The 27,368-nt window shown below is 42.9% G+C and overlaps 1 protein-coding gene across 5 annotated transcripts in view; it reads left to right on the top strand.

Annotated features, from left to right (window-relative positions):
• Positions 1-26,691, top strand: part of SLC7A1 (solute carrier family 7 member 1) — a 50,978-nt gene extending 24,287 nt beyond the window's left edge. For all 5 annotated transcript variants that reach the window (XM_083736765.1, XM_083736764.1, XM_083736768.1 and 2 more), the window contains 10 exons: positions 2,925-3,083; positions 4,933-5,089; positions 8,063-8,181; positions 11,997-12,219; positions 13,070-13,209; positions 13,928-14,030; positions 14,507-14,718; positions 16,055-16,221; positions 17,188-17,296; positions 17,741-26,691. In XM_083736765.1, the coding sequence (XP_083592891.1) occupies positions 2,925-3,083; positions 4,933-5,089; positions 8,063-8,181; positions 11,997-12,219; positions 13,070-13,209; positions 13,928-14,030; positions 14,507-14,718; positions 16,055-16,221; positions 17,188-17,296; positions 17,741-17,850 (1,499 nt within the window). In that variant the 3' untranslated portion in view covers positions 17,851-26,691. The remainder of the gene's footprint in view (positions 1-2,924; positions 3,084-4,932; positions 5,090-8,062; positions 8,182-11,996; positions 12,220-13,069; positions 13,210-13,927; positions 14,031-14,506; positions 14,719-16,054; positions 16,222-17,187; positions 17,297-17,740) is intronic.
• The last annotated feature ends 677 nt before the right edge of the window (positions 26,692-27,368 follow it).

A 27,368-nucleotide genomic window follows, 5' to 3' on the forward strand; every position in this document is an offset into this window, starting at 1 on the left:
AATTTCCTTGCTTTTGTAGGTGTTTATAAATGTTGCAAAACACAACTCTTGTTGATCAGAGAATTGGCCCTCTCCATAACTTCCTCCTTTTAGGCAGTTCCTCAAAGCTTTGTTTAGTAGCTTAAGAACTGGATATAAGTGCATTCTACGAGTGGTCAGGGAATATTCACAAACAGTATACTGAAGGGTGAAATGTCTTCATTTTTAATACTGCGCATAATCTATCTTAGTCCCAGCCTATAGCGTTCATGTGGTCATCTGGGTTATAGAACTGAGCAACCTGACAGCTTCTTGAATCACTTCCTCCAAAATGGTGCCCCCTAGATATTGAGGTCCCCCCCTACAATCCCTCCCAATTGTCCCCCCTTATGCTTTGAGGTCCCCCCTACAATCAAGCAGTATAAAAAAAAATGAAGTCATAGAATTGTAGAGTTGGAAGGGATACCAAGGGTCATTTAGTCCAACCCCTGCAATGCAGGAATATAATAAAATAAAATAAAATAAAATAAAGAATTGTTTGACAACCCCATTCCCATCAGCCCCAGTAAGCATTGCCAATGCTCAGGGATGGTGGGAATAGAAGCCAACAGGTAGACCTGAGTGCATTAGCCCAATGGGAGTAACTGATGCTCACATGGCTATAGCAGTTGCCTGAAGTCAGTAATTTGGGCCACAGTTAAGGTGGGACAGCACCGGTTTGAGAAGAAGTGGTCAGTCTTGCCTTGCTTCCTTGTGCAACCAGCTTTTCTTGCTTTCCTCTCTCCGGTACTAAATTCCTGGATCCTGAGACTGCTTTCTAATGCTCCAGCCTATGTAAAACTATCTGTGCAGTTGTGTTGCGATGAAAGGCAAACTTTTCCCCATGGGCTTTGCAGCATGGCTGTTGTTTCTATCTGGTCTGCTCACACTCCGTCCCTGTTAACTTTTGAAATGGGGAGACCATATTGGAGAGATGAATTTGTTCTGTGGAATCTGTTGCCCCTACTACCCTTTCTCACCACACTTCTGTGGACCACACCTCTTGAGTTTTCTCAGTAGCCCCTGGCCCCTGTATACTATGCTGCTCTTGAGAAGAACATTTCTTGACCAAGGTTAGATGGGCTTGTGGTAAGATGCCTTAGCTATCTCGCTTTCCCCCGGTGCTGTAAACATTTTAATGGAGTATACTGTTTGTTACAGAATTGGAATAATAATAATTATTTATTATTTATAGCCTCTGGGTGGCTTCCAACAGAATATTAAAAACACGATAAATCATCAAACATTAAAAACTTCCCTAAACAGGGCTGCCTTCAGATGTCTTCTAAAAGTCAGATAGCTGTTCATTTCCTTGACATCTGATGGGAGGGCGTTCCACAGGGCGGGTGCCACTACTGAGAAGGCCCTCTGCCTGGTTCCCTGCAACCTCACTTCTCGGAGTGAGGGAAGGTCCTCGGCGCTGGTCCTCAGTGTCTGGGCTGAACGTTTTGGGTGGAGACAGAACAGAGTACAAGGTTCTGTTCAATAGATTCCAAAGCAGAGGATAGAGAATTGAATTAAGTCAATGAGGGCTAAGCATGTGGAACTCATCCGCTAGAAGTCTTTGAATGGATTTGCCAATAAATCAACGACTATATATGTCTAACCATGAGTATTTGCATAGCCAGTAAAGGTAATTTTGATGGAAAGAGCTTCCCCCATTGCTTATTGTATATTCATGGAAGCAAGTGTATGTGGCAGCCTTGAGGGATGGGCATAGGAATGGGACACGCATGGTGGGGCTGTGAGAAAGTAAAGACCTTCTGGGGGGTATATTCACGAGGAATTAAAAAAGATGTTTAAGATTTCGATAGAAAAGAAGCTGGAGGCATATTTATTAGGCATTTTAGGCAAAGATATACAACAGGATAAGAAAAGATTATTCTTATATGCCACAGCCGTAGCCAGACTATTACTTGCTAGAAACTGGACAGGGGAGACTATCCCCACAAAGGAAGATTGGATAAATAAACTACCATATTTTTCGCTCTATAAGATGCACCAGACCACAAGACGCACTTAGTTTTTGGAGGAGGAAAACAAGAAAAAAATATTCTGAATCTCAGAAGCCAGAACAGCAAGAGGGGATCGCTGCACAGTGAAAGCAGCAATCCCTCTTGCTGTTCTGGCTTCTGGGATAGCTGCACAGCCTGCATTCGCTCCATAAGATGCACACACATTTCCCCTTACTTTTTAGGAGGGAAAAGGTGAGTCTTATAGAGCAAAAAAATACGGTATATGAATTTCTAGGATTAGCCAAACTAACGGCAGCCATAAGAAATCAGTCTAATCAGAGTCTAAGGAAGGAATGGCAATGTTTTGAAGATTATATGAAGAAGCACTGTTCTAAAGAAAACTTATACTTAGATATACTTAGAACAAGTATGTAAAGAGAAACTAAATCAAGGTAAAATTATTAATAGAAAAAAATGGTCAGTATAAGGGCACAATGTAAATAAAAGTGTGCAGTAAAGAATGTCAAGTTTTGGTGGAGGAAAGCCACATGGGTGCAAAATATAGTTGTTTATTAGTATATATGAGTTCAGGTTTGGTAAAATATGGTTTATGAATTGTAACTATGTCTTTCATTTTCTTTCTGTTTGTGAATAATAATAATAAATGTTTATCGGGGGGGGGGGGGATAGTTGCCAACGATTTCCAATCCCCGACCCTAATGCCTTGGATTATCATCTTGAAGAATCCATGTGAGGATTGACAACAGTCCCTGTGTTGTTCCGGCATATAAATCACAGCCCCAAATCTTCCACTGTTAATTTCTTTGATTTACAATTGCACCACATAACCAATTGTGGTTTTTTATGTTTAACAAATTACCCTGAAATCAATGGATATGGTGTGGTATTAAATAAGCAACTAAGCAACTCCCAATTTTTATTCTCTGACAGGGACATCAAGTGTGGCCCGAGCATGGAGCGCAACGTTTGACGAACTCATAGGCAAGCATATTGGAATGTTCTTCCAACAGTATATGTCCATGAATGCTCCTGGTATTCTAGCAAAATATCCAGACGTCTTTTCTGTTTTCATTATCCTGATCTTAACAGGTAAGACAGAGAGAGAAAGCTGGTTTGGGAAGTTTTTCTGGACTAAGAATTTGTTGTCCTTCTGCATTCTCTTTGTTGGCAATCCCAGGAAGAGCAAACACCCTAGCCTTGTTTTCAAAGCTGCTTTGTTTGCCTCAAGTGTCAGATTGACCTATTGGAAAGCTAGCAGAGTTAGGACTGCAGCAGCCACCTTCCCTTTGAAATTGCTTTGATAAAAGAAGGCGCAGTAGGCGCTTTAGTGGAAACGGGTGTCAGGCAGCAACAATGCTTATTACCGTAGAGGAGGAGGCAAGCTGGAAGTCTTCAAACGCTGCAGAAGAACTTGGATTTGTTAACTTCAACAGTCTGCCAATTCCTTTAGAGCTCCAGCCAGGAAGATGTGGGGAAAGAAGACAGGGCTGCCATCATGCTGGTGGATGGCTGTTTATCTTACAAGAGTCAAAACATTGAAAAGCTGTATGGACTTTATTTATTTAGTGAGCGCAGAATTTATTCTTTTAAAAAAGGAGAAACCACCCAGCCTTGAAGACGCATGCAAAATGTGCTGGATATGAAACTGCACAAACTAATTTTCTCCCTGGTATATTTTGGCATTTGTGGAACAGTGGCCCGGTTGAACTTGTGAGTGGATTGCTATTGTGGAAAATAAAAGCCTCCAAAGTTTGTTTTTTATGCCTGAAGCTTCTTGTGTAGGCCCTCTAGTTTGTGGCCATTCACAGCGTTCCCCAACCTAGTGCCCTCCAGGTGTTGTTTGACTGCAGTTAGAACCATCCCTGTCCACTAGTTATGCTGGCTGGGGCTGATGGGATTTTTATGTAAAAAAATCTGGAGGGCGGGAAAATTCTCTGTGGGGGAGTTACAGCAGTAGCTTCCAGGCAGTAGCATTGCTGCCATTTTCCAGGAGGGACGTGGCCAGGACTGAAGAGATGCCCTGGAGGAGACAATTTGATGCTCCCGCTGGTGCACCCAAGCAGCCACTGCCTTGCCCCATCCTCTCTTGTTAAGTGGCAAAAGCACCACTGGCTTGGAAACACTTGCTATGGCTCCATCCACAGGTTGAGCCACTCCTGTACCAGGTTAGAGAAAGCTGCCTTGGAGTTGCAATGTTGCCTTCAATATGGGCGTATTCATAGCATACCACAATGGGTGAAGAAGTCAAATGATTTGTCCATTCAGAGTACTTTCTAATACACTGAATGGGCAAACTGGTTGACTTCTTCACTTCAATTGAATTGGCCCTAAAAGGGAGACCAAACTAACCCAACATTTCTCTAAAGTCCCATATTTAATTGTTAAAAACTCTGTAGATTGTTTCTGTTTCTCGAACCTCTCAGGAGATTTTATTGATTTGTTTGTAACCATTTATAAGCCGCTTAATATTTTCACAGTATTTAAGTGGTGTACAGTTCTTTTAAAGAAACAATAGCATTAATAACGCAGCCTAAATCCAATAAAACGGGGATTAGGGGATTCAGACATACAGATCAGGTTCTGATTGTGCAGGTCACGGAAAGCCTGGGCAAAAAAACCAAGGGTGGAATTTGTATGCCCCTTTCCTCCGTAATTTCTGTGGGGAAGGATGGTTATTGCAAATGAGGAGGAAGAGATGAGAAGAACCAAAGCAAACAGGAGGAAGAGGGAGCATGTGAGCTCAGCATGTTTATGACTGCAAGACTGTATTTGCTTGTAATGTCTGAATCGAGCCTTGGGGCAACTCACTGTGCTAGAAATAATGTAACGGGTTAGCAGCATGGCAAATTGTGCACCCATGAAAGCGCTGATCTTCCCAGAGACAAAATACCTTTGCTGTTGATAGAGCTTGTCTAATTATCCACTGTACATTTTCTAGGACTTCTAACTTTTGGTGTGAAAGAATCTGCAATGGTTAACAAAGTGTTCACCTGTATCAACGTCCTTGTCTTGGGCTTTGTGATAGTTTCGGGGTTTGTGAAGGGATCGATTAAACACTGGCAGATCCCAGAAAACATCACGGATCCTTCACACAAGTAGGTTCAATTTTATTTTAACATGCAGTAACACATCTTTGTAGGCTTATTTGCTAGAATCCTTCAGAAATTAAATCTATGAGTCTGCCTCGATATTTCCAGTAGCAGAGGACTCCTCCTCTTACCATCTCCTATGAAACACTGTGAGGGTTCTTCTCAACCGTGCTAGGGCACACAGAGTGCCTTTTGTCTGCCCTGGCTCAGGACACCGGCCCCTGCCCTGTTTCCTAGGATCAGAGCTTCTCTGCAGAGTTTGACTGCCAGGAGCAGGGTCTGATCTGCAATGCTGCTTTTATATAGCACTGCTCTTCATGTGTGTTAACTGGCCCATGTTTTAAATGTTTGAATATATTGCTGCGATTGTTGTTTTTAGTTCTACTGTTGTATATATTCTGTACATCTTCTGAGGCCCTTCTTTGTGTGCCTCCTCCTTGAGAGGTCCAGAGGGTGGCAATACGAGAATGGGCCTTTTCTGCAGTGGCTCCCCCTGTCTGTGGAACGCTCTCCCTAGAGAAGTTCGACTGGCGCCTTCATTATACACCTTTAGGCGCCAGGCAAAAATGTTCCTTTTTAACCAGGCCTTTGGTTGATTTGATTGACACCCTATGCTCTTTAAAAATGTTTTTTTTGGGGGGGGGGGAGTTATTGGGTGGCTGTTTTTATTTTGGTTATGGATGTTGTGGTTTTATATTTTGATTTTATTCTGTAAACCACCCTGAGATCTGCAGGTATAGGGTGGTATATAAATTCTATTATTATTATTATTTATTATTATATTTCCGGAGGCAGTCCACAAATCCTTCTATAAATAAATATCTTGAGAGGTTGGTGATGTAATGCCACCTTCCTTTCACGCCTGCTACTTGCACTTTCCTCCACTTTCGTCTTTTAGGGAAACATTTCCTTTGCTTAGGAATAGTGGTGACAGCCGTATAGAGATGCTTTGCAATTTCATTCTGGGCTGTGCAGTAGAGTCCTTCTAAGTACATCTGTTGGGCATTCATCACCCAGCCTTGCATAACTGGATTTAGGAGTTGTTGCTAGATTTACGTAACAATGCCTCTTGGCTATGCTTGAGTTAATTAAGCATGTCTGTGACGTTTGGAAACAAAATATAGGCCTTTTAAATTAGATGAGGGATGGAGCTTTTGAAAAGAAATGGGTCCATCCAGGAGACAGAACGTTTCCCCATATGGATTTCGTGCAAGGGCTAGTCTCTGTAAGTGATTGGTTCAGAACCATGGTTGAACCAGAATGGGATGGCAGGAAAAGGTGTTGCTCCACTCGCCATTGACTTTGGCCCTGCCCACGGCCAGCATGTGGCTATGACGAGTCATTGCTGGGGAAATTATGGGGGAAAGTTTCTCTGTCCCTGTCAAGTGACTGAGGGTGGAATACAATTATGTGGTCATTGCTTAATTGGAGTTGGCACTTTCAACCAACTTGCTAGTCTTTAAGGAGCCACAATTCCGTTTTTGCGGGGCAGAATTGTTCAACACAAACAGTTTGCGTATAGATTGTTCTATGCAGCACAGAGCCAAAGTACTCTGCTATTGAACGCACAAAGAAAAATAGTAAAACATTGAGCCTACTTGGAACAAAATGAACTAGGAACAAACGCTCTGGCAACTGCATATGATTATTTTGGGCGTCGTAGTGAAGGCCTTGCCAGGCCAAAATTATTGACACATTCAGTACAGAATTAGGGTCCAAGCCAGCTTTCCCCAACCTGCTGCCCTACAACTCCCATCAGCCCCAGCTGTGCTGGCTGGGACTGTTCTAGTCCAAAACATCTGGAGGACACCAGGTTGGGGGAGGCTGGTCCAAGTGAAGAACTTCTGAGGTGTCCTTTTGATTTTCTTGCACTGCTCTTTGTGAATTTAAGCTCTGCATCCTTTGGCCAAAACCTCTGAAGAAGCAGTCAGATGTTTCAAATCTTCTCTGTGACTTACAAAGTTTTGCTAGATTTAACAATAGGAAATCAAAAATTCTTTTTGAAAAAAAGCTTCTGAATGGTTTTGCAAATTAGCCTAACTGTTTTGTGGTGGTGGTGGTGGTTGTTGATAATAATAAATTTTAAAAAATCTCCAGATAATAACAAAATGTGTTACTCAACCCTATCTGTTTCTACTTGGAAGTAAGTCCCACTGATTTTAATATAATTTCCTGTGTCCACTGGGAGTATTATAGCCTTCGTGTGCTGTGGTTTGTGATGATCTCAGATCTATAGGTTTTGTGCTTTTAGCAGGGTACAGAACCCCCAAAGTTTGTTAAATGTCTTAAACGTTAATAGTCAGTGCCTTAGCCCCAAGGGATTTTGGGAACTGTGCTTTGGACAGGGGTTGGAGTGGGCAGAATACAGATCTAAGAAGAAGAGGAGTTTGGATTTGATATCCCGCTTTATCACTACCCAAAGGAGTCTCAAAGCGGCTAACATTCTCCTTTCCCTTCCTCCCCCACAACAAACACTCTGTGAGGTGAGTGAGGCTGAGAGACTTCAAAGAAGTGTGACTGGCCCAAGGTCACCCAGCAGCTGCATGTGGAGGAGCGGAGACGCGAACCTGGTTCACCAGATTACGAGTCCACCGCTCTTAACCACTACACTACACCAGCTCTCTTAAGTGTCTCTACTAATCTACAGTTCTCAAGATTCATTGAGGGACGCCACAACAGTTAAGCTGTGCTGGATTGGACCCAAAAGCGTGTCCGATCTACTATCCTGTTTCCTATAGTGGCCAGTCAGACACCTGTGGGAAGCCCAGATCAAGACACGAGGGCAGTAATCCTCACCTGGAACTAAAACTGGTGTAAAAGAAGCATACATCTCTACTATAGATGGACCATTGATGTGTCAACTGCATGTCTTGTTGGAGGCAATTCTTCCTCTTGAAATCATCAGTGTTGCAAACTGTCCTTTGAATCTACTAGTCGTGTTGAGAGGAATAACCTACATCTCTTGTTGCCTGTTTTTAGTGAAACCATTCCAGAACATGGTGTTGGTGGGTTTATGCCCTATGGATTATCTGGAGTTCTTTCGGGGGCAGCAACATGCTTTTATGCATTTGTGGGATTTGACTGCATTGCCACCACAGGTAAGGACCCAGGACTCACAGTGAATAAACACTGTACTTCATTATGAATTCTGCCCACAGTTCAGCCTTCTTTGTATGTTGTTGATCATGAGAGCACAAAGATTGGGGAATGGGGGCCAAAGGAAAACGTGGCAGTTCTTCCCTCATTAGCAAAGTTGTGTGTGGACACCTATAAGCTGCGGCAGTCCTGCAAAGAGGAATGAAAGTAATAGCTGAAGAACTTGTTACAGATAGGTAGCCGTATTGGTCTGCCATAGTCAAAACAAAAAAATTCCTTCCAGTAGCACCTTAAAGACCAACTAAGTTAGTTCTTGGTATGAGCTTTCGAGCTTTTGGTATCTGAAGAAGTGTGCATGCACACGAAAGCTCATACCAAGAACTAACTTAGTTGGTCTTTAAGGTGCTACTGGAAGGAATTTTTTTGTTTTAGCTGAAGAACTTCTAGTTGATAGATTGTCTTTTAACTAATTGCTTTTGTTTACTAAATGTACTTTCTGTACAAGGGAGCCCTTTTAAAGATCAGAAGGTGGTAACTTAAGAAAGAACAGTCACTTCTTGTTCACCCACTCAGTGTTTGGGGAAAGGGATTTTTTTTTAAAAAAATGTTTACATTAAATTTGTGAAACAAGCAAACAGTTTTTTGATTCTGTTCTCCAAATCGGCTGTCTTCCTGTGGTCGTGGCTTTAAACACTCCAGCCATGCTTGCACACAACAATAAGCATGGCTTAAAACAATTGCTTACCATGGTTTACTGTGGAACAAGCACTGTGCTAGTTCTTTCTGCCTGATCCCACCTTCCCTGGTGCAAGCGGGATAAATATATCAGGAAGTTGTGACTTCCTGCTGCATCCAAAACAGAGATTATGGTTTGGGAGCAGATGGCAGCATAGTGCTCTTCCATGGCAAACCACAATAAGCCATAAATCAAAAAACCTGTAAACATCAGCATTGTCTTGCCAGTCAGAAGATGTGTACCGCTTCTTCAGAGCACCTACAGTGCTGAAGCCTCTTCTGCAAGGCATAGGCCAGGATACACCAAAGTTTGTCTGGGCTATATATTCTTTTGTTCAAGAAAATATACTTTTTGGTACACACATGGAATCTCTTTCCATAAAGCTAGCAACCTGCCTGGTTTTCATGGCTAAGTATCTCTTGAGTACAATTTCAGTTAATTTAATTGTACTGAGCTGTAGCCAATTTCAGAGTAGACCATTTAAACAGATGGATATGTCTAATATTGGTCCATTGATTTCAGCGGCTCTTCTGCGTCAAACTACTGGGTAAAGTTCACCTATTATATCATGCAGCTGCCATGGAGAGTTGATAAGTTAAGGGCTAAATGACAAAAAAATGCCTAAAATATTTTAAGTTTGACCTTTTCTTACACCCCAAGGCTCTAGTCTGTCTTCCTGTCACTCTTCCTCTTCCTTCCTTCTAGTCAAGGTTGACTTTTGTTTCAGTTCTGCCAACTTCCTTGTGCAGTTTAGACCACTGTGACTTGGTTCACACATCACATTAAACTATAGTTGAAATAAATTGTGGCTTAATGTGAATGAGCAGGATACCATTTGTGGTTTTATGGGAGAGGAGCAAACCACAAGTCCAGGTATGGACAACACGACAAGCCAGGCTATGGCTTGTTTCTCAGCAGCAAGGCAGGAACAGAAGAAGAGTGAAGTGTTGGGTGATTTTGACAGCATACACCAGTTCAATGTTTCCACTGTGTTCTTTCTTCATCATAAGAATGCAGTAAAAGTGAACCACTCACACAGTTCAAGATTCAACAGGCGCTCAATGCAGACTCCTTTTCCGGGAGGAGATTTAGCCTTACAAGTCTATAATGTTAGGTGGATTTAAAACTAGCAAAGTCCTGTAGATCCACATTAGATGTTAAGGGTTAGTCTGTGGGTTCAGCGGAATCGAATGGTAAAGTATGACCTTCATGCTGTATGTGATCTCATGTTTGCATGAATGCCTCCTTGTGACACAAACGTCCTGCATGTCCTGTGTCTGGTCTTTTGTAATGGAGATGATCAGAACTTACTAAGTTATGCATGATTAACTTGACCTCTGATGAGTTTATCTCCAGGTGCAGAATTATAGCCAATTATACTTTTTTGAGCTGTATTCTAGATGCCTATGAAGCGTTAATCTCTTAATCTGATCATAACCCCTCTTCTGCAGTATGTAAAAACCCACTTGCTTCTATATTTAGATATCATGCAATATGGTTGTCATTTTTTAAAAAGGCAGTTCCATCAACTGAATTAAATGCACATATTGCAAAATGTCAGTACGATTACACTATTTTAGGTACTGAAGGAAATAAGGTTTCTGTTTAATTTCTTAATAGGTTACATGCATATCTGAAGAAGAGTTCATTAAATTTCTTTCTCATCAAATTAGTTTGGGGGAGAAAGGATTCAGTACATCTGTGTGACAAGCGCAATAGCAGTCACCTCAAGGAGTTCCAGATTGCAGTCATTCTTATTTGTTTCAGCCTTGCTTGATTATCGTTGTGCAATGCCATCCGGTACATGTCTACTCAGGAGTAATCCCCATAGAATTCAGTAGGACACTCCCAGGTACATGTGCATAGCACAGCATTCATAGTAGACCATGCCATCTAATCAGTTGAATTTTGCACAGTCTGAGACAAGGGTTAAGAGCTTCCTTTGAGAGAGGACTCTGCATTTTATTCTCACTTTCTTTCTCTGGTTTTATTTTTGTTTAGATTAGTTTCCTTTATCTTATTGTATTATGAAAAAAGCTTTAATAAAACCTTATTTTTTAATAAAATGCACAGTAGATTGTTGCTGTTGAGCATCGTATGACCTGCAGGTGAATGAGTTCACTGAAATGCTTTTTTAAATTATTGTGTTCCCTTAAAATGGGGGTGGGCAGAAGGTAAATTTGGATTTACCAATATATCTTTTGGCAATTTATTGAAGATTGCCAAGGATTTCCAGCTCTCTGTTGTTTCACAATAGCAAGTGAAAATTGATGGGGGTGGTGTGGAAAGCTGGTCTTTAGAATCTGGCCCTGTACTAATCATTTCTCTCTCAGCTTCCATGAACCCCACTTGCAAAATAGGAGCATAAATTGATTGCCATTGGCCATGTCTTCATGCTGATCTACTGCACCTCAGTAGATTTATACTGCCTTAGTTAATTGCCTTAATCATTAGAGACACCATTTTGCAACTGTCCCTCTTCTCCCTCTGCCCCCCAACATCACCACCCTTGTTTTGCACCCGGCACCAGCTGCTTATGGTAAAAAACAGCAGCACCCAAAGTAGATCCCACAAGGCTAAATTTTTCCTATGTGTGCCTTCGAAGATCTTAGGTTCCATTAAAAAAATAAAAAATGTTTAGCTCCCATAGTTGATAAATATCAACAAAAGTTGTAGGGTGGAGAAAATGTCCTGGAAAATATTTTTTTTCATATTGAATTTCTCATAGATTGTGTATTTTGTTACTGTAAAACAGTTTGGGACACTTTGATAGGTAAAGCAATACAATGCACTATATATACACAACTAAAATAAAGCTAAAAAATTGACTCTGCAAAATAATATTTTAAAGAACAAGAGAGGAAATGGCATCTTAACAAGTAAACAGCCCCTTCAAAAACTCCCTGCAATTGAAGCTTCTTGGCACCCCTTGAATTGAGGGAGAATATAGGTTCAGCTTCCCCCCCCCCCAATTATTTCATCGGGTTGCAAGGGGAAGATAACGGCTAAAAGAAAGGATTGATCCCATTCATTGTTTCTGTAATAACATTTTCAGTCTTTGTGGCTGTTTTCTTTTCGTAGGTGAGGAAGTGAAAAATCCCCAGAAAGCAATTCCAATAGGAATCGTTGCATCGCTTCTGATTTGCTTTGTTGCATACTTCGGTGTGTCGGCTGCTCTTACCCTCATGATGCCTTACTACATGTTAGATAAAAACAGCCCCCTGCCTGTTGCTTTTAAGTATGTGGGATGGGATGGTGCAAACTATGCAGTGGCTGTCGGTTCACTCTGTGCCCTATCCACAAGGTAAGATGCTGGGACTTCCTTTGCTACTTGCTCAGTGGGGTTTGTGTTCACCTGCCCTGTTGTTCTAAGACATAAATGCCCAGAATACAAAGACCCTTTGAGATTGCTTGTGTTCGCCTCATTTCACAATATCATAGATGCAGATTGTGGCGAGGGGGAGAGACAGAGAGAGAGAGGCTTTTTAAAAATCCCTTCCATGATAGGTGAAGGGTTGTAGCTCAGTGATACAGGAGTGCTTCCTTTGCCTGCAAGATACTCTGTCCTTGTTATCTCCCAGCAGTGCTGGGGAAGAACCCCGCCTGAAAACTTTTGAGATCTTCTGGTGGCCAACATGGATTAATGTTCTTCCACCTTGACTTCCCAGACGTTGCTGAACTACAGTTCTCATCATCCCTGGCCATTGGCTAAGATTAAATATATGGTGACCCAAGGCTGAGGAACACTGGCATAGACAGTTCTGAGCTAGAGGGCAGTGACCTAACACCAGCCTTGCTATGGAGTCAAAAATGAACCATTTCTTTGTAGGAGCTTATATGGCTGGCTAACTAGGCTTAGAATAAGTTGGGATACCTGATATTTCTAAAGCTGGTTTGTGCATCCTGTGGCCCTTGGGAATGGGAAGGAAGGAGAAACATCTAGCTCTCGCAACTGCAAGATGGCAAAACTTTTCCTTTGTCTTCCATTGCTCGATAAATTACAAATCCCTTCTTTAGGTGCTGGTGTTGGTTTCCTAGAGAAAGTAATTTTCCTTAAAGTAGAGATAAAGACTCTATTGCTAGATTGTTTTTGCAGTGATGGTTTGCCTCGTGAATGCAAGATGAGCTTAGGTGATGCGCTTGTCTCTTTCTAGTCTCCTTGGCTCCATGTTTCCCATGCCAAGAGTTATTTACGCTATGGCAGAAGATGGACTACTGTTCAAGTTCTTGGCTCGTGTTAATGAGAAGACAAAGACTCCGATGGTGGCTACAATAACCTCAGGAGCTATTGCAGGTGAGACCCCAAGATCCGTGAAGAAAGGACTGAGTAGCTAATCCTGTTTTAAAATGAGCAGATCGAGCTAACACCCCAGTCCTCGGCACATTCTCATTAGTTCCTCAAATAAAGCACTTAAGTGTTAGGCAAGGAGAATGCCTTGTACTTTCTAGAGTTTAGTGTTGCGATTGCATCTCATCTTGGAATTGCTTTAGGCAGTTCCTTTGTCTGTTGCATCATGCAAAGAATTGGACCAGGATTAAAACATACCCACATGTGCTCTTACTGTTTTTTTTGCTGTTTCCTCTGCCAAGCAGAGCCTCTGTTTAATAAGCAGCCTTCAACAGACTGCTGCTGTTTGTGAAAACAGGACGAGCAAATCTCTTCCGGGGTTTAATTGCTCTTTTTTTTAATGCTGGCCTTGGTATTCATATTTATTTGTGTGGAAAATCAGGCTTCTAAAAGTCACAAGGTGCTTCCACAGATACAAAATGCCCCCTGCTTTAGGAGCAGGGTCTTAGGGCAGGGAGAAGAGCAGTTGTGGTTGTCTCCACTGCCTTCTCTTACGCCTTTAACACTTCTTTAAATGCAGCACAAGGCACGGGACTCCTGTCTTTCTATTGGGTTGCTTGGAATGAAAGTGTGAATAAGGAGTGAACTGTCATGGCTAACTAGTCTTATATATGAAATGGATTTACCCCACTGCATTATCTGTCTCTTCTTTGTCTCCCACCAGCTGTCATGGCCTTTCTCTTGGACCTGAAGGATCTTGTAGACCTTATGTCCATTGGGACGCTTCTTGCTTACTCCTTAGTGGCTGCCTGCGTGTTGGTGCTAAGGTACGGCACAACATTTCTGTGTTACGGTGCAGAGAAGATGGTTCTCAACTGTTCCAGATGCTATTTATTTTAAAATTCCAAAATTGGGACAATGGTGTGTTTGTATTTTTAGACCAACCAAAACATCATAATATAGTGTGCAAGCTTCAGAGCTGTCCTGAACTCTTCATCAGACTAGTTCAGGGATGTGTCACCTTTTTGTCTCCCCCATCCCCCCAGTGCCACATTCACCCTTGGCCCAATCCTTGTAGGTGTGACTCACTGGCCGTGCTCTTTCCTGCTGGGGATACTAAGCAATATTCTAGACAGCCACTGGCTTAGAAGATTTAAGTAGTATTTAGCAACCCTCTCCTTCAGAGTCATTGTTTCCAATGCCCGGGAATCAGTTTGGGAAGAAAACATATTAGGTGAGACTCTCTTATAGTTACAGGTGATAGGATGGTGCTTAATGTGGTCCAATTCTTTTTTTCTCTTAGGTACCAACCGGAGCAGCCGAACTTGGCGTACCAGATGGCTAGTACAAATGATGAGGCAGACAACAACGAGTCCGTGAGCACCAGTGAATCTCAGACTGCGTTTCTGCCTGAAAAGGGAGAGAAGTTCTCCTTAAAAGCTGTTTTCCGCCCCCAAAATACTGATCCTTCCAAACTCTCTGGGTCCGTAGTAAATGTCTCCTCCTGCATCATAGGTAAGAGTTGGCTTCATGTGCGCAGTTGTTAATTTCTTCTCCTCTGGCCTTTCTCCCAACATGTGACATTGATAATGTGGTTAGTTCTCTGTAACGCATGCAGCTGCAGCTTCATTTTGTAAGGTTGATTTGCAAAACTCCCATAAAGCGTAGTGTATGGGTTTGTTTAAATATCAGGAGCTGTCACTTTTTAGATCAGCCTTTCTCAACTTGTGGGTCCCCAGATGTTGTTGGACTACAACTCCCATCACCCCTAGCTAGCAAGGCCAGAGCTCAGGGATGATGGGAGTTGTAGTCCAACAACATCTTGGGACCCACAGGTTGAGAACCACTGTTTTAGATCCTTTGCCAAGACCTAATTCTCCGTTAGAATTTTCCGGTACCCTCCAGATCTACTTGTACAACAACTGACCACTGACAATGCTGGCTGATGGGAGTTGAAGCTGGTGAAGTATTCTGGTCCAACAGGACACCAGCTTTGGGGATGGTTAAGAGAGTCTGCACACTTACGGCCTGTGAACTCTAGTTGCATCTAATTTTGTGCACCCCAGTCTATATCAGAAGATTAATCCTCAGGGCTTGGAAGAGCAACAGAATATGGTTTTGAATGAGCAGCCAGAAGTGAACTGGCATCTGTGTTGGCTGTGCATATAGAAGCCTGTAGGCTATATAGTGCTGTGATAGAGCATCTGATTTACAGTGGTACCTTGGGTTAAGAACTGAATTTGTTCTGGAGATCTGTTTTTAACGAAGCACCACTTTAGCTAATGGGGCCTCTTGCTGCTGCTGTGCTGCCACTGCACAATTTCTGTTCTCATCCTGAAGCAAAGTTCTTAACCCGAGGTAATATTACTGGGTTAGCGAAGTCTGCAATCTGAAGCGTCTGTAACCCGAGGTACCACTGTACATGCAGAAGGTCCCGGGTTTCTCCACATAGAGCTGCCTGGAGAGCTGCTGCCAGTCTGAGCAGAGAACCCTGAGCTAGGTGGACTATTGATCTGACTTGGAATGAGTCAGCTCCCTGTGTCCCTTTTGTTGGATTGGGACATAAGATCGTACTGGTGGAGAGCCAAGTCGAAAATGGATTTGACCTGTCCACCAACTTGCAGCGTCTATTGCTAAAACATATAGGAACAGGGGCAGACTTGCCCCAGAATTTTTGTGCATGCACAGATTTAGGATCAAAACTCCAGAACCTTGCAACGCCCCGCTGCATTTGCTACGAACTTTACGTTCTTGGCTTGATTTTAAAATTACCGTTGCTTTTGTATTCAGTCTTTCCCTCTCACCACCGAATCAGCGCGACAAACATTTGTTCCATGTGTCTTGTTGCCAGGTGTTCTGATTGTCACCTTCTGTAGCTGGACTGTCCTTGGCAAAGATGCTCTGAAGAACGGGAGCCCGTGGGCTATTGCTCTGCTTGTGGCCGTTTTCCTCCTCTGCTTCTTCTTCACAGTGGTTATCTGGAGACAACCTGAAAGTAAAACCAAGCTCTCGTTTAAGGCAAGTCGTCTGCAAGGAATGGGCTGGGGTGGTTCTGGGTGGGGGAAGCAGTCGGAGTCTCTGTTGGCTCCATGCATGGAAAGAGAGATTAATGGAGGTTAACCTGCTTTTTCTAGAAGGGCAGGAATTAGCAAGGCATGGGCAGGGGGAGAGGAGGCGCAGAGCAAACTTTCCCACGCAGATTGGCTATGTGCACCTCCAGCTTGACCTTCAGCACTCCCAATATTCCTTTCTTTTTGCTTCTCATCTGGCAATCTGTCTATTTATGTTTAATAGCGGCCAGGCAGAGGGTATGCAAGGCTGCATTTCTTTTTTTGGCAATCTCAGCGTAATCTCCAAAAGCACCAGCTCCACACTTTGAGATGCAGCCTCTGGAAAGGAGCTCTTGTTCTCTCTTCTCACTGAGCTGCAAAAAAGGGGGAAAAGCCCCACCAAACTTGTATTTCAGCCTTCTTTCTTCCTACAGACTTTTAACCCTGAAAAGGGGATGGGTGGGGATTTTTAAGTATCCTTTGCTTTTCTCTCTCTCTAAAAAGAGAGAGTACCCCAAATACTCCTCCCCCAGCTAAGTACTAGTTTTAAAAGTTATACATGGCTTTTACATTTTTATTTTTTAAAGCAAAGGACCCAGGTGATGTGAAATAAAATAGTAAAGCCAAATGCTCCAACAGCATCTGGAAGGCAAAATTAAACTAACAGCAGACATGAATTCCATTTCCAGAGGAACTTCCTGGATGATGTTATTGCTCTTTTAAATTGCTAATGAATTTTTTACAGGGCCAGTTTTAGGTACCAGCTGAAAGCAAATGATATTCTCATATGCCCCTCCATTGGCAATTTGATATAGGAGGCTCAGTCATCACAAATGGATTGTGCAACCACACATCGATAATGTGTTGTTGGGAACTGGCTTGTCCCAAAATGCCATCCAGAGGCACAACAACCTGGTTTCTGTTCTTTTTCCAGGTCCCCTTTCTTCCCATCCTTCCAATCTTGAGCATCTTTGTGAATGTTTATCTCATGATGCAGCTGGATGTTGGCACGTGGATACGATTTGCTATCTGGATGGTGATAGGTGAGTTTGCAACTGGGCTTCTGACCATGCAGAATGATGGAATTCTTTAAAAAAAATATACATATTCTAAACAGAAGGAAGTTGTGAACAGTGCTACAAGATTTTATTGGTTCCTGAAACAGAGTCCAAATGCCCCCTTCCCACTACTATAGGGCCAGTCCTTCCAGAAGTCTTGTAGCACCATTCAGACACCAGTTTCTGCCTTCATCTATTTCCCACCCTCCGTTATTCTGCCTACTGCAAGTTGCTGCATCCTGCCAGGGGACAGGGCTGGGCTTGGTTCTGACCTTATCTGTGGCATAACCAGGTGGTGGTATTGCTGATTGGAAGACATCAGGCATTTTCAGTGGGAGAGATTAAAAAGGCGTAACGCTTTGGTTTGTGTGCTGTCAGATGACTTCATGCTCTCTCCAATGCTGTGCTCCTTTACCTCCCTCCCTCCAGGTCTGCTTATTTATTTTACCTACGGCATGTGGCACAGTGTGGAGGCGTCTTACTCAGCACCGATGGATACAGAACGAAGTACGGACAACAACGTGGACAGTTGCAAATGATTGGCAGCCTGGTTCCGCTAAAGGACACCTGAGAGCATCCTCTACGGGGAAGGGTGCTTTCCTCTCTGGGACCCTGAAGTATTTTGTTCTGTGGAGTATCAGGTGGGCTTCCATGTCCCACTGCTGCCCCTTGCAGCTTGCTTTTACCTTGGTAGTACAGTTATAAGGGATCACAAGGAAAAAGCCAGGCCTCTGGCACACTTCCAACAACACTGTTATCTGATGCTGGCAGCTTCCCCTCCCTTGTCATAAGTATATTGAAAGATAACAGCTTATCAGTGTGCCAGTTCACTTCCAATGCTGCTATGAGACCAAGCCTTACAGAGGCCCTGCAAAGTAATTCCCCAGGTACTGTCCTTGGATTCAAGTGAAGCAGACTTCATACTGTCTCCAAAGTCACCTGTGTTGGACCACAAAAACCAAGGGGCCTTGCCTAAATGAAAACAACACCCCAACCCGGCCCAACCACCTGTGTGTTAGCAAAACACCCTGCCCCTTGCAGAACTGATCTGATTGAGAAAAGGACTTGGTGGTGTTATTTAATCATTGTACTTGACTTATTTTATGCAGGCAACTCCTGCGCTTTGAAATGCAACGTTGCAACAGTCTTCTGTAGGGTAGTGGCTTGCAGGCTGAATTCTATCTGTTGTGACACAAAATACTTCGTTTAGGCAGCTAACAGACCCTGCTGCTTTTACGAGAAAAGCTTCTAGCTCATGGTATAATTCTGTGTAGAAAAGTGGTTGCTTGTTTGTCCCCAGGGTATATAAATCTGCAAAATTAGGAGTTACTGGCCAGAGTTTAGTGCTTTCCCTTTCTCATCTTGCTCCTCTTCATCGCAAGTTTGTGAGGGGGGTCTGCAGTGTTCCTTGAAGCTGAGAGAAAGCAACGTATGCAACCTTGAATTAATCCATTTTGGAGATGGGATTTGAACCCTGGTCTGCTGGGTCCAGCTCCCAACACTGTTACATTTTTAAATAACTTATTTTTGTGGGGAGGGAGCTTCTGCTAAACTTGGTTCTTCTGGTGCAGGGTAAGAAACAGCATTAGTTCATGGAAGATTTCGGACAAATGTGTCGTCTTTGAAGTAAAAACTATAGTGGCTTTTCACCTGTCCTGCGAGGGCCAGCTTTTCTCTAGAGAAGAGGGAGAAGCATGCAACACTCAGAAGCAAAAGGGAGTGTGCAGTGATAATTTACTGTGCTCAATAGACAAGTTCTTGCCCATGCAGCTGTATGGCAGTTTACCTGCTGAGTGCTGCTTTTGTGCAATGAACTCTTTGAGATGCCACCTTAGCCATGCTGAACTCCAGATAGGATTTTGTGCTGTTTCCAAAGAGTGTTGGTACAGGCATGCAGCTTGAGCGATGCGTCCTAATAACTAGCAGAAGCTTCTTGTGCTTCTAAAGCCATCTGTCAGCCTTCCTGTTGAGTGCGGGTGTGGAAAAAGGTTGGCTTTTTTTGTACCTATGCATAGACTACCCCTTGGTAACCTGGGGCCAGCTGGCTGGGGCGCAAGGGAGTTGTTGTCCAAAACCTCTGGAAGGCCAGAGGGTTGCCAAAGGATGGCATAGACAGAGAGCCACCTCTTTGTAAAAAGAAAAGGAAGAAAAAGTGGGTTTCCAAAAGAAACATCAAGTTCATGCAGATCCTTGATGTAGAAAATAATCCATTGTAAATATTGTGGCTTATTATTATTGTTATTATTGTTATTATTATTATTTTATTAATATTATTATTTTTTCATTGCTGTTCTCTTGGAAACCTGATTTTATTTTTTATTTGATATTTATGTTTAGCCGCTTCATATCTTTGCCTTTGAGGCAAAGGGTGTGAACTTAGAAGAAGGGGAAATCTTTATTTTTCGGGAGGGTTGATCCTATTTTTATGTGAGGGATTCCCGAGGGGGGAAATGTTCCTTTGGGGGTGCCCCCCAGGTTCTGCTGTTTTGGTTTGGCACTTCTTCACTGCTATCACTTGGCCCTGCAACATCCCTTGAGGTCATGGGTACAGAAGGCCTGTGCTGTTGGAAGTTGCAGTACCTGGAGGGCACCAACTTGGGGAAGGCTGTTTGGGAGGGGCAGTATGAAGATGACCTGCATTATGGCACATGGAAGACTTGATTAGCTGGTAAACAAAAGGCCACAAGTGGCCCTTGAGGTGAGCATGACTGATTCCTGGGCAGTGTACAAAAGATTCATCTCCTGTGAAAGGTTTTCTCCTCTCATTATAATAGAATTCACAGACATGCAATCAAGCGGGACGTTGTAAGATTCAGGACAGACCAAAGACGGTACTTCTTCACACAGCACATCTTTGAAACCATGAAGTTCACTCCCATAAGATTAGAGATGGGAAGGCCTGGAAAAAAAACGGAAAAATTGGGGGGAAACCCAGGGTTTTTCCCCAAAGCCATTTTTCTGGGGGAAAATGGCTTTGGGGGGGAAAAAGGGGGGGGAAACCTGGTGTGTCCCCCCCCTCATTTTTCTGGTCCCCCCCCCCAAGCCTTCCCATCTCTAATCTTATGGGAGTGATACAGCGACAGCCACTGACTTGGATGGTTGTGCAAGAGAATTAGGCAAATTCACGGAGAATGTGGTTTGCAGTGGCAGCTAGCCATGGTGGCTCCGCCCTGCCTCTGCTCTCAGAGAAACAGTCGCTGGGAATCACAGGTGGGAAAAGGGCTGTTGTACTTGAGTCCTATTTATAGGCTTCCCATAGGCATCTGGTTATTTTTTAAATTAAATTTCTATACCGCCCTTCATCCGAAGATCACACGGCGGCTTGCAATATTACACTCAAAGATATCATGGCTCCAGTATTCTCGAAAGGCCGTTTGCAGACGGTAGCTTAGTCCTCTCTGACGGGCTAAGGTGCCCTGTGCCTTTCTGGTTTTTATAGCAGTGATTGGCCATGGTGAGGACAGAACAGGCAGCCTGCTTGCCTGATCCAACAGGAACCATTTTGTGGTTCCTCTTAGCCCTTCCACATGTCTGATGGGCGGAAGCCTTCGTGTGTAGAGCTCTGCCTACCTGTTCTCATAGATCCTGGAACTCTGCACAAACAGCCGTCCACTCCGGTCCAGGGTCTGCAAAAGCCTATGTGTCTGCAGTTCCCTCACCTCAGCTTTTGCATTAATTCTTTCAGATTTGTTCCAATGGATCGGCCAATTACATCTCTGTGCCTTTTTAAAAGGCTCATTCTTCTACTACATGCTGTCTTGGAACTTCCAGCTTATCTAATTAGGACGTTCACAGTCCCATGTTACAGAGATTGTGGCTTAGTTGCAGCTTCAGCTCAGATCCCCAGTTATCAGTTGCTTGCCAGTTGTCTGTTGCGTACTCCCACATAGAAATCGCTTCTATGTAGGCTTTGTCCATGTGGAATTCCGTGTCCTCGGTTCATCTGTTGTCACCTTTGCCAACCTAGCACCTTCCAGATGTTTGGGACCACAACCTCCATCAGCTGCAGTTGGAGGGGGCCAGACTGGCAAAGACTGTTCTGTAGTCCCTTGGATCGATTTGTAAAATGTACTCTAATGTGAAGCTGCCCTTGAAAAAGGCTCTGAAACTGTTCTCAAGGCACTGCCAGTTATCAGGCTAACAGTCTGACTTTGCTGGAAGTTAGGTTTCTAGTTCAAATCAAGGTTCTGGTCATCATCTTTAAAGACCTATGTGACAGGGACCCCAACTTAACCTTAGGAGGCGTCTTCTCTCTAACAAACTTCCCTTGCTGCATATTCCACATGAGCTGGATATGAAGTTAGTACCTGTGGCAGGTACTGGGTCCTTAACTCTGGGAAGTGGCTTCCTGTGTTCTGAGCGCCAAAGTCTAGACATTGATAACAGTTCTAATGCAGCAAGTTTTTAGCAGTAAACTTTTATGATCTAGCGTAGCTGTAGTTTTGTCATTCGGTAGCTTATTTTAGAACTGATTTTATGTATTTATTTCTCCGAACAGGAGGGAAAAACAGGGTAAACATCTCACAAAAGGAGCATTAAGTTTTGTACTGTATATCAGCAATTCGTGTGCGTGTCTAACATGGGATTCATGCAAATCCCCCACCCCAGGGAAATGATTAGAGGTTGGAATCCTGACCATGCTTAAAGGAGTGCTGAGTGTATGTGTGATGTCATATGCTACTTCCTTTAAAAAAATAAAATTCAATTTTCTAGGCTAGTGGCTCTCTTCCTCATCTGCTTGCTTCAATTCAGGTGGTGGGATGCTGTTGGACTCCAACTCCCACCAACCCCAGCCAATGGTTAGGGATGGTGGGAATTGTGTACCTCCAGGTGTTGCAGGACTACAGATCCCCCACCCTTGTTCTCAGTAGTGCTGAAACTGGAACCAGGTAGGCTGCACTTGCATAAATATTGGCACTAGGTGAGCTTATACTCGGTCCCTCTTCCTATGGTGTGTAACAGAGAGGAGATGTGGTGCCTGGACAATTCCACCTATTCCTGTTGGACGATTTCGCTAGTACCAACAGGGACTGCTAAATCTCTCTGCTGTGCTTACCCCTGTACTGTTGCCACTGCCAGGCCCTTTCATGGTTGAAGATGGGGGGGTGCTCAGGACGTGGAATGTAAACTTCTGCTTATTGGTGTAGGATTTTGCCACTTGGGGTGGGGATGGAAGATTAGATAGGCTGTGTTGCCCTCATCCCTGAAGCCTAAATGTAAATACATGCAAAGCTTGAGTTTGGTGAAAACCTGATTGCTGCTGCTGCTGCTGCTGTAGGCTTGCTATTGTAAAGAACAGGCCAGCATTTACTGGAGCTCGTCTTTGTAAATAAGTGGGAAACTTTTTATTTTTGTTATGTTTAAATAAGAAGGTGGTTTTGTACAGCTGCTGGGACACTTTGTTGTATATAAAGCTGTATTCTGAAGCATTGCCTTCTGTGTTAACACTCAAAGGAAAAAGACCGAACAGGTATCTTACTTTGTATGAGGTCTTTCACTTCATTGCAGGAGGTTGGGCAAAATGACCATCAAGGTCCCTTCCAACTCTACAATTCTATATGGTTCTATAACAGAACAGCCTGTCCAAAGTAGCCTCTGGAATCAATGGAAGCCACCACCACTTCCTTCAGGAATTGTCTCATTTTCACTGTCTCTGTTAGATCATTTTTCTCCCTGAAGGGCACAAGCCCAGTATGGAAGGGGACGTTTGTGCAAACCCTTAAGTCAGCAAGAGTGAATATGCCTAATGTGTACCCTGACCTCATGCATGTTTCACTTGGAAGATGGTTTTAAGTGAGTTCAGCAGGACTTCCTTCTAGTTGGGTGTGCATAGAATTTGAAACCCTAGGCTAGGATCACACCCAACCATGGCACAGGAACACAGCTGGGGATTTGGTTAAAATCGCCCATATAGAAGGAACTTTGGAAGAGCACGGCAGTACGTTTAGACCTGTGGCTTCATTCCAGCTGTAAAAGTTCACATGGTGGATCATGGAGACCAAAGATCCAACAAAAAGTAATGAAAGTTGGTTTTCCAGTTAATTGTTCACCTTTTGCCCACAAAGTTGCTAATTATTAGAGAGAGAAAATAACCAGTATTAGAAAAACATAGACACTGGGTAGATTCATGTTACAGTGCTTTACATACAATCACTAATTGCCCATTTTTCTGATCTTTTGCAGCTTCAATCATTTATGGAATGGGCAATTTCTCTCTCTCTCTCTCTCCCAACCATTATATACACTAGTGGCCAAAATTGTGGAAACCTTTAGGAAAAAGTGTATTTCTGAGGTTTGATGACTCGTAACACCACTTTATTTTGGATTAATATCATAAAATTATATATCAGTGGAAAGATAGTTTAATGAACAATGTAATGCAACAAGGTTTGTTCAATTATCTGTATTCTATCAAAAGTTATAGCCAAATAAGCAGAAAAAGGAAGCACAACTTGCTTAGGTTGATATGCAGTCGCTTTCCTTCATTTGAATGTTGCCAGTGAGCATGAGGGTTTAGAGAGCCAATCAGGTGTTATGAGTCATCAAACCTCGGAAATACACTTTTCCCGAAAGGTTCCCACAATTTTGGACACTAATGTATATAATGGGAGGGAGGGAGGGAGGGAGGGAGGGAGGGAGAGAGAGAGAGAGAGAGAGAGAAATTGCCCACTCCATAAATGATTGAAGCTGCAAAGGATCAGAAAAACGGGCAATTAGTGATTGATGTAAAGCATGGTAACATGAATCTACCCAGTGTCTATGCTTTTCTAATATTGCTCATTATTAGAGAAAGAAAATAACCAATTTTGTGGGCCAAAGATGAACAATTAACTGGAAAACCAACTTTCATTACTTTTGTTGGATCTTTGGTCTCCAGGATCCTCTCATTCACAGCTTGATGTTCCTTGGCCTACAGTCTACATTGTAGTCCTAGCACCTGTTCAGTGTTGATTTGCCCTGCAGTCTCGTATCATTACAGTGTTACATTGAAATTAAGAGGTGGTGACCTATGGTGAAGTGTTCTCAAGTACTTCAGCTAATGGGCTATGAGATGTGATGTCCAATCAAACCTAACATTTGTATAGCAGAGGCTCACAGTTTATAGATCTGGAACATTAGGGGTTCATATTACTAGTTAAGTAAAATTGACACCGAGGAAGGGAGTTAAAAATTCTAGAAATTTTTGCCGATTGCAAGGTCTAATCCAGAGACTAGTGTGTATCATTGTGTTGTCTGTTGTTAGTAATATGTGGCAGTAACCCTTGCATAGTGGCCTTTGTAGCTGGGGTTGCACATTTCAATCTGTGCTGTAAGATGGAGGGAGGAAATGCATTCTTACCCAGATTATGCAATGCTCATCAAGATTGCATTGGCAATAGCAGATGTGGGTGTGCACCCAAATTCTATTCCAATCCACATCTGTTGTATATTGAATTCCTAATACAGCACAGGCAACTGTGCATGCATTCCGCCAGGGTATCCATGCATATAACACCCCATTGCATTTGTATAGATTGCACAAGAGAGCATGAGATGGCTGACAATTTCTGTTTGAACATTTTACAAATTAACCTTAGTGTAAACTTGACCAGGCTTCACAAGTTCTGGCGATAGCAAAGTGAATATTTTATGCTTTTTGAATGTAACCCAATTGCATGTTCATTAGTTTCCGTTGAAGCCAATGGTGTTCATGCATATCATTTGTACACACTTGAAGTTGCTGCATTTTGAACTGTCCTGTAAAAGTATTACTATTCAGTGCTACTTTGGAGTTCGTTCTAAAAGGTTATGTTTTTTTAATTTGCAAATGTTGGGAAGAGTTACTTATGTCTTTTAAGTGCAGAGGGTGCCAGAATACCCACAGGTTAGCGTTTATGTGCTGATGTATCAAGTGTGAGGACTGGGCTGTATGTGTTATAGGCACATACTGCCCCCCCTCCATGGGACTTCAGCACCATCATTTAGCTGTTTGTCCATACAACTTCATGAATCCATCTCAGAAGATGCATCCATTACAAAGGTTGTCTGGCATTTGTTACGTGTGTACATCTTTAACAGGTGCTTTCATGTGCTAGTCCTTGGTATGTTGTACTTCCAAAGCAAAGGCCAAATGTTGCAGGAACAATGCCTGTTAGTAACAATCCATATATTTCCTCAGGGTTTATATCCTCCTCCTCTTGGCACAAGTCCCAATAAAAAATGTTATGCCGAGATAATGAAACTCTTAGACAGTGGCCTGGTTTTCACATAGCGTTAAGCCATGGTTTGTTTAGCTTAACTATGGTTTGTTTTTACATCCAAGCTCACCCCTGCCAACTAATTAGGGTTCGGGCTCAACAAATAAGAATATGAAACCATGGGTGGTATTCAACTAGGTATTACTTAGAGTATGTCTATGGAAATTAAAGTACCTAAGTAACTCATGTTCATTAATTTAAGTGGTTGTACTCCAAGTAAAATTGAGTTTACCACTATATGGTTTGAAGCTGGCTTATACATTTCCCTTACATCTGAACCCAGAGTCCTTGCCTAATCCTTGCTTCTTTCCTATAGAAAGATGTAGAAAGCAAGAACAGTTGAAAAACGAAACTTGCATAAGGTGAAACAAGCCATGGTTACTACCTGCTGGTCTGTGAAACTGATACTGGTATCTTCAACAAACCATGTTTAAAGCAAACCCTGAGTTACCATTATGAATGCAGCCACTGAGGAATCTTACACAAATTGCATGTGGTCATGTCTGTGTTTCCCAAATGTTGGAAGGGTTGTAACGTGTGTGCCTGGTGACAAAGTGGAGGATTTCCTGTCTTTACGTTGTGCCTTTCAATGTACGTCTGGTCTCAGGAGCACAAAGAATGGGTGTGACACCATTTTCGATTGTACATTACAAATCTAATGGAACGTGGGGTTTCTTCAGGAATACATCTCTTAATAACCAAGAAGCCATGAAAGAATCTGTGCATATTTTTATTGAGTAATATATAAATATATACTTTTTGGTTGGCTGTTCTATTTTTCTAATGATTTCCTCAGAATTTCTTACTGTTGTGATACAATTATTCGACCCCTGATGCTGACTGTAATCCCCACTGGGTTTTCTCCTGCTCCTGTTTCAGTGGAGTTTCTGGTTTGGTTCTTGTTTAGATTTTGGCTCTGCTCTCCCCTCCCCTCCCCTCCCCTCCTGAATATAAAACTTTGTTTTTTAAATGCGAAACGTTTATCTAGAGCACCACCTCTGCTTCCCAGAGACGTTTCTGCCAGGTGGCACTGTAAATAATGTCTCCCTCTTGATGTCGTTTTTGACTTTGGAGATCAGTTTGTTAATATGTGATACAGCATTAAACGTTTCCCAGAAATGCAAATAAATTATGTTAGTTTCACCCTTCCTTTTCCAATGTATTTGTTCATTCCAGCAGACCAGTTGCATGTAATTGCTCTTCGGTGAAAGAATCAAGCTTGTGGAAATGCACCTTTTGCTTTTCAGCATAGTGTTTCATGACAACATGAACAGTGCAACCTCATGCATAGCTGCCCAGCAATAATGCTGTGTGAGTTCAGCAGGACTTTCTAAGGCTGCAGTAAGTATTCTCTTTTAGCAGTCTGATCTAACCAGTGTTCTCACTCTCTCATTCTCTCTCTCTCTCTCACATACACACCCACACCCACACCCACACACACACCCCCACACACACCCACCCACACACACCCACACACACCCCACCTAACAGTATTCTCTTGCACTTAATTGAAATGGATACTTTAAAGCTTCCCGTAGCCACTGTGAGAGACACTCATAGTCACTCATGAGCCCCCAGCATGGTACTAGATGTTACCATAATTGCGTCCAAAAAAGATAGCCGTGTGTCTTAATTTCTCAGTGCCTAGCAGCCTTCTCTACTGCAACGTTCCTCAGATATTTCCATCTCCATCTCCCATGAGACTAACTCTGCATGCCAGCGGCCAGAGGGGAGAAAAGGCTAGCCTATTGCAAATGGTCTCTTATTCTGCTATCTCTCTTGCCTTCAACGGCAACAGGTCAACCATGATAATAAGGGGT

Source organism: Podarcis gaigeae, assembly GCF_964106915.1.
Source record: "Podarcis gaigeae genome assembly, chromosome: 4".
Lineage (NCBI taxonomy): Eukaryota > Metazoa > Chordata > Lepidosauria > Squamata > Lacertidae > Podarcis > Podarcis gaigeae.